The 12,410-nt window shown below is 43.3% G+C and overlaps 1 protein-coding gene across 1 annotated transcript in view; it reads right to left on the bottom strand.

Annotated features, from left to right (window-relative positions):
* Positions 1-11,901, bottom strand: part of SMPDL3B (sphingomyelin phosphodiesterase acid like 3B) — a 31,947-nt gene extending 20,046 nt beyond the window's left edge. Inside the window, exon 1 of the mRNA XM_070458453.1 lies at positions 11,689-11,901. Within this exon, the coding sequence (XP_070314554.1) occupies positions 11,689-11,901 (213 nt within the window). The remainder of the gene's footprint in view (positions 1-11,688) is intronic.
* Between the last annotated feature and the right edge of the window lie 509 nt (positions 11,902-12,410).

Raw genomic sequence — 12,410 nt, 5'->3', positions numbered from 1 at the left:
TTCCACCATTGCTCTCACTTCCTCCTCCACTTCCTGTGTCACTCAGTGCCAACAGTCAACATCCACCCATCCCAGCAGAATGGGCCTGGGCCTGGGGGTCTGCCTTCTATTGCTTTCAGGGTTGGCTAGCCAGTCCTCTACTCTTTCCACCCCCCCCTCCCCCCCGTGACTCTAAGGCCAAAGGTAAAGTCTGGACCCTGATCTCACTCCCGGATGCTTCTGAGCTTTGGCCCACCTCTCCTGATCTAAACCTGGTCTCCGGAAAGAATCAGAAACTTGTTCATACCAAAGTGCACACAACTAATTAAACAAACCGTGGTCCCTCCCACAGTCATTATATAATCCTCCTCCTCACAGCCCTGAAGGGATTGATCATTATCCCCTTTCCATTTTGGTGGTAAGCAAACGAAGGTTCAGAGGTCAACATGCTTGAGATCACATGGTAAATGCTGGGGATCAGGGGAAGTCCTCTGGCTCCCTAATCACTCCCAGGAAAATGTGATTGCTAAAGGGGTAAAACCAATGTCTTTTATTTTAACTCTTTTTGTAGATCGTCTATGCCTGCATTTTAAGATTTTACTCTAACTGACAGTCTTTGTTTATGATGGGGGGAATTAAAACTTTTCACACAAATTGTGATCACTAACATATTTGAAATTACTCCTACAGGGGCAAAATCCTAAGGCAGAGAAAAGAAAGCAACCACCCCATTTCATCAAGAAAGGGGGCAGAGTTGGGGGGCTTTCCTGCCGCGGCAGTAAGTGGGTCACACCTGCTTTCAGTCAGGCTGGCCAGGCTGGCTATGGAAGCTTGAGAAGCTTTTCCCTTCTCTCTGGCACGTGGGCCCCTTTCTTCCTCTGCAGACCATACAGATGTCATCCCTTTGCCTCAAGCGGGCACTTTCTCAGCTAACCACAAACACGGAGCAGTTCTTCCCCTTTGATGTCAGCCCTCAAAGTTCTCAACGAGCGTTTCTTCACTTCAGAAACTCCTGTCTGTGGCTCAAGAGTCAGCTGTTGGTCTGGCTCTTCCGGCAAGTTCCGGACTAGTCAGTGTAGAACTGGAACTCCTTCCAGGCTGCTTTGTGCTTTCTGTGACCTCTGTGTGCATGCGTGAATGTCATGTGCATGTGCGTGTGTGTGTGTGCGTGCATGCATGTGTGTGTGTGTAGATGCTTGCCTTTATGCCCACGGCCTCAAAGGCTTGACTTTGGGAGAGGTCAGGAGGGTGGAAAGAATGGCAGAGAGGGCCAGAGATGTAGACACGGGCTCCACCTTAGGCTCCAGTCTCCTCACTGTGGAGGCCAAACATAGACCCCTCCCCTTCTCCTTGGCCAACCCAGCCCCCTCTCTCTCCTCACGGGCCCCCTTTCCTGACTCCTCTGCCACTTTCCCCAGTCCTCTCAGGTCATCGCACGCTGCCTTCTCTTCTTCATTGAGGTCTCAGCTGGAGAATCATCTCCTCAGATAAGACTTCTCTGACTGCCTTTGCTCAAGTTCCACTTCTTCCCACCCATCTGGTCTCTAGCTAGGTGACTCCAAATGACTCCCAATTTATTTTTTCAGAGCACTCTCACACATGAAATTATCTTGTTGACTTGCTTGTTGGACATCTAACCTGTCTACAGTGTCAGAGTGCTTGATCCCAGAATGCTTTCATAATATATCTATGCTACCCATAAGAGACAGGAGCCACAGGCTTCTATGGAATTAGTCATAGACTGTAAGGAATTGAGGTCTAATTATCATGTTATGGAAAAGAAGGTGGGCACAAGGACCCTGAAGAGGGAGGCAGGTTACTGGGTTTCTCATCCGGGCCCCTTGGACTGCAAGTAGATCAAACCAGTCAATCCTAGAGGAGATGAATCCTGAATATTCATTAGAAGGACTGATGCTGAAGCTGAAGCTCCAATACTTTGGCCACCTGATGCAAAGAGCCGGCTCATTAGAAAGACCCTGATTCTGGGAAAGACAGAAGTCAGGAGGAGAAGGGGATGGCAAAGGATGAGATGGTTGGATGGCATCACTGACTCAATGGACATGTGTTTGAGCAAGCTCCGAGATGTGGTGAAAGACAGGCAAGCCTGGCGTGCTGCAGCCCATGGGGTTGCAAAGAGTTGGAGATGACTGAGTGACTGAACAACAATCCAGGCTGAGGCCCCTGAGCAAGCCAGTTGGACTGAGGGTGTTTGACATCCAGCCTGCTTCTCTGTAATCATCAAATAAGACAGTGAACAAGAAAGGGTCTGTCCGAAGCACATGAAAAGATGCTCAACATCACTAATTACTAGAGAAATGCAAATAAAAACTGGTCACACCAGTCAGAAGGGCCGTCATCAAAAAGTCTACAAACAATAAATGCTGGAGAGGGTGTGGAGAAAAGTGAATCCTCATACACTGTAGGTGGGAATGCAAACTGGTACAGCCACTATGGAAGTTCCTTAAAAAACTGAAAATAGAACTATTATATGATCCAGCAGTCCCACTCCTGGCATATACCCAGAAAAGAAGGTAATTTGAAAAGATACATGTGCTCCCATGTTTATTGCAGCACTATTCACAATGGCCAGGACATAGAAGCAACCTAAATGTCCACCGACAGAGGACTGGATAAAGAAGATGTGGTATATATATACAATGGAATATTACTCAGCCATTAAATAGAACAAAACAATGCCACTTGCAGCAACATGGATGGACCTAGAGATTCTCATTGGAGAAGGAAATGGCAACCCACTCCAGTATTCTTGCCCGAAAAATCCTATGGATGGAGGAGCCTGGTGGGCTAAACCCCTTGGGGCTGCTAAGAGTGGGACACGACCGAGGGACTAACACACAGAGATTCTCATACTGAGTGAAGTCAGATAGAGAAAGACAAATATCATATGATATCACTTACATGTGGAATCTAAAAAAAAGGGGGGGTACAAATGAACTTATCTACAAAACAGAAATAGATTTACAGAGGTAGAAAATAAACGGTTGGGGGGAGGTAATGAGGGGGGAGGGATAAACTGGAAGATTGGGAATTGACACACACACTACCGTATATAAAATAGATACTAATAAGGACCTGCTGTGTAGCACAAGGAACTCTACTCAGCGCTCTGTGATGGCCTGTGTGGTAGGGAACTCTCAAAAGGAGTGGATTTATGTGTTTACATAGCAGTTTCACTTTTTCCCAGATTCACACCTGTGATTGGCACAACACTGTAGATCAATCATACTTCAATAAAAATTTTAAAAAAGGAAAATATGATGTTTAATTTCTGTACATATTTTATTCATGTGAAAGTCAGTGGTGTCCACTCTTTGTAACCCCATGGACTATACAGTCCATGGAATTCTCCAGGCCAGAATACTGCAGTGGATAGCTTTTCCCTTCTCCAGGGGTTCTTCCCAACCCAGCAATCAAACCCAGGTCTCCCACATTGCAGGAGGATTCTTTACCAGCTGAACCACAAGGGAATCTCAAGAATATTGGATTGGGTAGCTTATCCTTCTCCAGCGAATCTTCCCAAACCAGGAATCTAACTGGAGTCTCCTGCATTGCAGGTGGATTCTTTACCAACTGAGCTATCAGGGAAGTCCACTGATGAATATACAGTAATCAGTGCTACTGATGGATCGATGCTGAAGCCGAAACTCCAGTACTTTGGCCACCTAATTCAAAGAACTAACTCATTGGAAAAGGTCCTGATGATGGGCAAGATTGAAGGCAGGAGGAGAAGGGGATAACAGAGGATGAGATCGTTGGATGGCATTACCGACTCAATGGACATGAGTTTGAGCAAGTTCCAGGTGTTGGTGATGGACAGGGAAGCCTGGCGTGCTGCAGTCCTTGGGATTGCAAAGAGTCAGACACAACTAAGTGATAACTCAACTGAATCAATGCTACATAATATTTATATTGCTTTCAGTTTTTTTTAACCTATTGTAAATTACAATGCTTTTTTACTTCTTTACTTTTTAAAAACATTTTTTTAGAGTATAAGCTGATTTACAGTGTTGCGCTTGTTTCTGCTAGACAACGAAGTGAGTCAGTTGTGCATATACATGTGCCCACTTTTTGGATTCTTATCCCATGTGGGCCATTGCGGAATGCTGAAGGGAGTTCCCTGTGCTGGCCTGTAGGTTATAATGCTTTTTTCCTTAAGGATATAAACTCCAGTAGAGAAAGGTGTGAATATCTCAAGGCTTTTATTCATGTACTAGATATCCCACTGAAGAAATGGATATTATATAAAATGTTTGCCAATTTGGTTGGTGAAAAATGAGACCTCATTAGTTATTTTGCATTTCTTGAATTTCTAGTGAATTTGACTAGTTTAAATATTTATTTAAAGTTGGCCACTTGTATTTCTTTTTTGGTGACTTCTCTACTTGTGTGCTCTTTGCCCATTTCTATTGAAAGAAAGAAAGTGAATGTCAGTCAGTCACGTTTGACTCTTTGTGGCCTCACTGGGCTATCCATGGAATTCTCCAGGCCAGAATACTGGAGTGAGTAGCCTTTCCCTTCTCCAGGGTATCTTCCCAACCCAGGGATCGAACGCAGGGTCTCCTGCATTGCCGGTGGATTCTTTATTTCTATTGAGGTGTTCCATTATTTTTCTTCGTTTGTAAGAGCCCGTGTCTGTATAATATTAGCCCTTTATCTATCATATATGCTGTAACATTGGAAGGGTGGCTAAAGACTTCCTCTTCTGCTTCTCCTGCTAAGTAAAATTAAGTCAAAGTAGCAGAATACAAAACTATATATGTAGTGTGGCAGTCATTTTATTTTTAAAAGCACATAAAAATGAAGAGAAATATTTATAAGGAACTCGATGAAAAAGTTAATGATTTTCTTTTTTATACTTTCTTCTATTTTTCCTTTTTTTTTTTTAAATCAGTGAAGATATTTAAATTACAATTGGTGTGTGCTTTTCCTCCCAGTTAGATTTTAAGTTCCTAGGGGACAGATACAACGATCTACACTTGTCCCCTGCAGTGACTTACAATTGTCTGACAAATAAATACAACGGTGAATTAATGTTTTTATTTATGTGACTGTAACAGCTTTACTCTCAGAGGTATTTTCTTGTTACTTTCACTGTGGTCTTGGTTGGTTGCCCTGGGAAGCAGAGGAATTAAATAGTTGTTTAAGAGACTAATTTTAGAAGAGGCAGTGTGTGGTGCTCAGGATATAGCTATAGGAAGCAACCTTGGAAGCTGTCAATTAACATCTTCAGTTAACCTCCTTACCTGGTCCCTCAAGCTCTCTCCGATTCTTGCTCATGAAATATAGAAACCCACTGACACCAGCCAGATACAGGTACACCTGTGTCATTGTGTCATTCAGACCCCATTGTTAGACAAAATCCTACTAAAATAAAAACTTCCTTCTCTACGTATTTTTTTTTCCAGGAGATCTTTTTTAAAATATTTATTTGGCCGCATCAGGTCTTAGTTGTGGCACATGGGTTTAGTTGCTCTGAGGTATGTGGGATCCTAGTTCCCCGACCAGAGATCAAACCCATGTTCTCTGCATAGCAAGGCGGATTCTTAACCACTGGACTACCAAGGAAGTCTTTTTACTTTTTAATAATTAAATAAAAAATCAGTCTCAGAGCCATCCCTGTAGTCACTAATGATCTAATGATGAAAAAACACAGGACTTCAGATTTGTGGTCTCAGCAGCTAGACAAATTGGCACTTGACACCACACTCATGGTTTCCCATTGTTACATGGTGTTTCCAGTACAGGGTAAAAAGGGCATTTCTGGGATTATTTTGTACCTAGGCTTGATACAAGTGCAGCAAAAGCATCCCATCATTGTCTGAGGAGACACTGACCTACTGCAGGGGGTGGTCAGGGATGGTTTCAGTTGAGTTTCCCACAAATGGGCAAAGGCAACTGTTAAGTAACATGGCAAAGTAGCTGAGAAATGATATTTCATTTCATAAAGTTGGGGTTCACAGTTGCTAGCATATTAGGATCAACTCTTTTAATGTTTTTGCCTCAAATTAAAATGGGTTAGAAGTCAAGCTCTTCGAGGATAAGCTCCAAGTGAGGACAGTGAGCTATTGGATGTTCAGCGCCCTTCATGCTTCAGGAAGCAAAGCCAGTCATCGGAAGACTAGTGTATGGCTTTGCCTGGAAGGGCCATCTCTCCTGAATAACAGATTATGGCCCTGGTAGAAAAGTGCTCCTTGGGACTCCCCTGGTGGTCCAGTGGATGAGACTCCATGCTGAGGGGGCCCGAGTTCAATCCCTGGCCGGGTAACTAAGATCCCACATACCATAATTAAGCCCACGTGCCACAACTACTGAGCCCATGTGTGCCAACAAAGACCCAGCACAACCAAAATAGATAAAAACTAAGTATTTTTTTAAAAAGAAGAAAGTAAAGTGCTTCTTGACATTATTATTGGTCAGCTCTCAAAAAAAGAATAGCGTGGTGAGAAAGAAAGGTGGAGTCAGTCAAAGCCTAGACACCTTCAGAGGCAGTTGGGGATTTCTCCAAGTGCTCCATTCACCAGGGAGAGGCCCTGTTTATCTACTTTCAGTGTTGTTTTTTTTTTTTTTAATTTTCAGCCACATTCCATAGCATATGAGACCTTAGTTCCCTGACTAGGGATTGAACCCACGCCCTTTGCATTAGAAGGCCGAGTTTTAATCACTGGACAATTGGGGAAGTCCCTGCGTGCTGCTAAGTTCCTTCCGAACACGTCTGACTCTTTGCACCTCTATGAACTGTAGCCCGCCAGGTTCCTCTGACCATGGGATTCTCCAGGCAAGAATACTGGAGTGGGTTGCCATTTCCTCCTCCAGCACATCTTCCCATCCCAGGTCTCCAACCCGTCTCTTATGTCTCCTGCATAGGCAGGTGGGTTCTTTACCACTAGCGCCCCCTGGGGAAAGCCCCTATCTACCTTCAATTCTGATGACACACAATATGGTTTCCTGATATTTCTGGTGGGCTTCCCATAATGTTTTTCCTCCTCCTCCTCCTACACTCTCCCCTCAACATCTCCCTCCATATGACTTGCTTGAACCACCTCTATTACTGTATTTGAAAAAAATGTATAATATTTTCAAATAAATCACTGTGTTCCACCAGAAAAAAAAGGGGGGTGGTGGTGGTTTGTCCAGAAGACTCTCCACACACCACTGTCCCTGGCAATTACCCCCATGAACCGAAGTGAGACTGGTAGGGTGTGGGGAGGTGGGCACTTTAACACTTCATCCTTTGGACCAGATATTTTCAAACATTACCTACCATTCAGACACCCCACCTGGGGAAATAACATGAAAATTAAGAAAATTTCTATATCCATACTGCTTGAATCTTTTACAGTAAGAAAGTATTCTCAAAATCCTTGAGTTTTAAGAAAAGGCACCAATCTTAGCTATCAGTATTATTCATTAATCATTGAGATTATAAATAAATTCGGCCTCAAGTACAATGAGTGATTGAGGGCACAGACCTGGTTGGAATTCCAGCTCCAGTGCTCACAAGCTGGGTGAACTGACTGTGCCAATTTCATCTGTAAAATGGGGACAACAGCGCCCCCTACCTTTTACAGTTATTGTAAGGTTTAAAACGAGAGAAAAGGAGAGAATGCCTAAGTCCTCAGCAATGCAAAGCAGCAATTACTCCGAATTTGATCACTGGGGATCCTGCAGTTCTGCTTTCACCACAGAAGGGAGACGGGATGAGAGGGGTGGCTGTGTCCTTCTCCTGCCTGCTCCAGCATCCCCTCAGCTGCTGTCCTCTGCAGGTAAAGGTCCAGGCCAGGAACAATAAGACAAATGCTGTGCTCTCCTGGCTGGTTCTACTTGAGGAGAGGGCTGGTGGGCACAGCTTACCCTCTAGCTTTAATTCTGAGAGTTCAACTCTGCTTCCTGTGCCTGAGCAGGCAAAACAGTCTCTTGGCCCTCCTTCTTCACCAAGGTGTCACCAGGCTAACTTTGTACACTGGGGACAACAGATACAGAACCCAGAGCCTAATCCCTCTGTAAGGCCCATGGAAATGTCTGAGAACTGGGGGGGAAAAAAAGCATTGGTTCCAAAATTCAGGGGAAAAAAATCTGTGCCATAAAAACCAACAATCTATTTCAAATGCAATATTTTAAAATGTCATTAAAAATTTCCTAAGACTCTGAGCTCCCAATGCAGGCGATTAAGGTTCAATCCTTGGTCAAGGAATGAGACCCCACATGCCACAGCCAAGAGTTCACCTGCCACAACTAAAGATCCTGCATGCTATGACAAAGATCGCAGATCCCTTGTGCTGCAACTAAGACATTGGGTAGCCAAATAAACAATACTAATATATTTAATATATTTTTAAAAATTATTTTTAGAAGTCATTAAAAATTATATATAATGTGAGATCCTTTTACTGATTCATGATGGGGTGGAGGAGATGAAAAAATCATTCCTAGAGTCTAAGATAGTCTTAAAATGTCTGAAAGATGAGATTGTTTATGGTCAGAGACAAGAAGAGGAAGGCAGGAAAACATCTGCCATTTATTTAGCACCTACTGAAGGTCAGATGCTGTGCCAAGCCCTCTGCTTATGTAGCCTCACAGCAAAATTATGAAATACGTTCTATTATCATACCCATTTTACAGATGAGGAAACTGAGCTAGTTAGTGGCAGACCTATGATTCATACTGTACTTGAAAAAAAAATGATCACAGTGCACTTTGCCACTAGCTAGCCATGTGACCTTAGATATTTTTTTTAAAAAAAGGTCTCAAACTTTTATAGCACATTGCAGTGTAAGTGCATGATCTCACCTTATTTAATCTCTCCTCCTATAGTATTATCCTTATTTTACAGGTAGTGAAATAGAGACTCAAGGTCATATAGATATTAAAAGGTGGTACCTAGGTTTTCTGGCTTAAGGCAGTGGATTATTTTTGAAAGGACATGCATAAAATTTGAAATCAGAGAAATCTTGTTTTGAATCCTGGCTATACAGGCAATGGCAACTTAAACAAGAGATTTCCTCAGCTGAGCCTCAGTGTCCTCATTTCTGTAAAATGGGGATAACGATACTAGTAGAAAAGGGGTGGATGGCCATGCAGTGGACAAACCAGGCTGCGTGCCTAATCCCTGGGCTGCTCTGCTCCTTGGGTCTCAGGTTTTCTTCTCTTCTGGAGCCTCTTTTTTCTGAAGCATAAGATTTGTGTATTACACAAAAGTTACCTGAAGGCCGTGCCAGTTTTAACTGCCTGTGATTCCATGACTTGCCTGTTATGCGTGCAACCTACCATAAAGCAATATTGGTCCCAATTTCAGTCCTTTGTGGGAATTTATTTTTTCTGCTTTGATTTTACAGTAGGTCCTTGCCGGTTATCTATTTTATTTCTTATTTTTATTTTATTATATATTATTATATATATTATATTATATATTATTATATATTATATTATATATTATATATTATTATATATTTCTTATTTTTATTTTATTATATATAATATTATATATAATTATATATAATAATATATAATAAAATAAAAATAAGAAAATATATATATATATATATATTTTGACTACACCATGCAAGATCTTTGTTCTCTGACCACGGATCGAATTCATGACCCCTGCATTGGAAGCACAGAGTCTTAACCACTGGGCTGCCAGGGAAGTTCCCTGGTTATCTGTTTTAAAAACAGCAGTGTGTACATGTCAATCCCAACCTCCCAATCTATCCCCCCACCCTTTCTCCTGGTAACCATAAATCCATTCTCTAAGTTTGTGAGTTTGTTCTTGTTTTGTAAATAAGTTCATTGGGATTTTTTTTTTTTTAGATTTGCATATAAGCTATTGGAGAAGGAAATGGCAACCCACTCCAGTATTCTCACCTGGAGAATCCCATGGACAGAGGAGCCTGGCAGGCCCCAGTCCATGGGGGTCATAAAGAGTTGGACATGACTGAGTGACTAAATAACAATAAAAATAATAAGCTATCGGTTTTGATGCTAAGCAGTGATCCCAAACACTTCAGTTATAACTCCTCTGTAAACCACTGCCCTCCAAAACACAAAGGGTTAACTTGTTAAAACCGACCCCTTGTGTTAGCTGGTAAATCCGCTGGAGAAAGGACTGGCTGCCCACTCCAGTATTCTTGGGCTTCCCTTGTGGCTCAGCTGGTAAAGAATCCGCCTGCAGTGCGGGAGACCTGGGTTTGATCCCTGGGTTGGCAAGATCCCCTGGAGAAGGGAAAGGCTACCCACTCCAGTATTCTGGCCTGGAGAATTCCATGGAGTATACAGTCCATGGGGTTGCAAAAAGTCAGACACGACTGAGGGACTTTCATTTCACTTCACTTCACTTGTGTTAGCTGTGTGGATTGCCGTCTCCTCGCAGCAGCTCCAAGAGGCAGGCTCGTCATTCTTCAGGGAAATGTTTGCCTCCCACACTGGCTCCCATGGATAGAACCTGTGGGCTTGTCTGCAGTTAGAAGCTGAGAGATAAATGCCGTGTAGCCTCCAGTTTGTGTGGGAGGAGATGAAACCAGCAAGTTGGCACCCCACCCAAGTTCTTGGCTAAGGATGGTGCAGGTAGAAATCCCATGGCTTTATGCAAAGCAAGGGTGATGGCTATCTGACTGGGTGTCTCAAAGGTTTGCACTTCAGGAAGACTCAGATTCTGAAAAAAAAACTGACAGGTGCTGTGGAATTCTTTCTAAATTTAACTCCAGTTTTAGATTATAGATGTATACAGTCCAGCGCTTCCCTGTGGCTCAGACCTTAAAGCGTCTGCCTGCAATGCGGGAGACCCAGGTTCGATCCCTGGGTCGGGAAGGTCCCCTGGAGAAGGAAATGGCAACCCACTCCAGTACTCTTGCCTGGAAAACTCCATGGACAGAGGAGCCTTGTAGGCTACAGTCCATGGGGTCACAAAGAATCAGACATGACTGAGCGACTTCACTTCACTTCACAGTCCAGAAAAGTTTGAAGAAAAGAGGGGGAAAAAGTAGTACCCACCATCCCAAGAGGACCCATCAAAGGGTGTGGTGGGTAAGGTGGCTGGGTGCAAACTTGGTCTTGCCACTTCCCAGCTATGAGATCTTGGGGGGTTTTGTGTCCCCTCTGAGTCTCATTTTCCTCATCTGCAAAATGGATATAATGGTAATAGTACCTATTTTACAGGGACTATGGGTTCCCCTCATAGCTCAGTTGGTAAAGAATCTGCCTGCAATGCAGCGGACCCAGGTTCAATTCCTGGGTTGGGAAGATCCCCTGGAGAAGGAAGTGGCAACCCACTCCAGTATTCTTGCCTGGAGAATCCCATGGACAGAGGAGCCTGGCAGGCTACAGTCCATGGGGTCGCAAGAGTCTGACACGGCTTAGTGACTAAACCACCACTACACGAACTATTAAAATCAGAGGAGGTGTTTTCATTTCATTTTTCAAATGGGTTTTAAAAGGACAACATATGTCAAGCACAAAGCATAAGCACAGTATATTGTAAGTACTCAGAAAACTAACGTTAGCTCTTCTTGACTATTTTCCTTTGTTTGCACATTTTTATATACTTTTTTTTTTTTCTGGCTGCACCTCACAGCTTGTAGGATCCTAGTTCCCTGACCAGGGATTGAACCTGCACAGTGAAAGCATGGAGTTCTAACCACCAAACAGCCCGTGAATTCCCTCACTTGGCATTCTTAAAATTATCTACAAGTTTACACCAGAGCTGGCACCAGCCCCTGGCCCCACCCCTGTGATCTCCCAACATCCATATCCCGCTTCCCCACTGTCCCCCCATCCTCTCGACTCCAGCCATGCTGGCCTGATGCTTTTGCTCGCACACATGGCCTGTGCATCCAGCTCAGGGCCTGTGAACTTCCCGCTCTCTGCTGCTGGAATGTTCTTCTGGACATCCACATAGCTCTCTCCCATGCTGCCTTAGGTCTCCAGTCAAATGTCACTTTACAGTTCTTCTCTGCCACCCTTAAGTATCTCCCTCCCCCATCCTCTCTACTCCTTCATTCTGCTTTGGTGTTCTCCATAACCCTTGTTATTTCCTGGAATATGTATTTCTTTGTTCATATGTCTTTTAGTCTGTTTCTCCTGAGGTGAAGGGATGCTTCACCAGCACTGGGGTTTTGTTTCTTTTCTGCCACATCCCTGGTTCCTAGAATAGTGCATGATACATTTTTTGGTTTAAAATAATTTTTTATTGCCCTGGACATTTTAGCTCTTATGTCTTGTTTTTGTTTTGAAGAACTATAAATTCAAGCTTAGGAAAGCTTGCCTCTGTCTTAAACAAAACAACAAAGCTTTTGTATCATTTGCTTATCTAATGTCCTTTTAAGAGAGAGATAGGAGTAATCTAGCAGGGTAAAATTTATACCACGAGTGATGCGGCTCCAAGTAGTGCGTGCATGCATGTTGTTCACAAAAATATA

Source organism: Odocoileus virginianus, chromosome 30, assembly GCF_023699985.2.
Source record: "Odocoileus virginianus isolate 20LAN1187 ecotype Illinois chromosome 30, Ovbor_1.2, whole genome shotgun sequence".
Taxonomy (NCBI): domain Eukaryota; kingdom Metazoa; phylum Chordata; class Mammalia; order Artiodactyla; family Cervidae; genus Odocoileus; species Odocoileus virginianus.
This window is presented reverse-complemented; position numbering and strand designations above follow the sequence as displayed.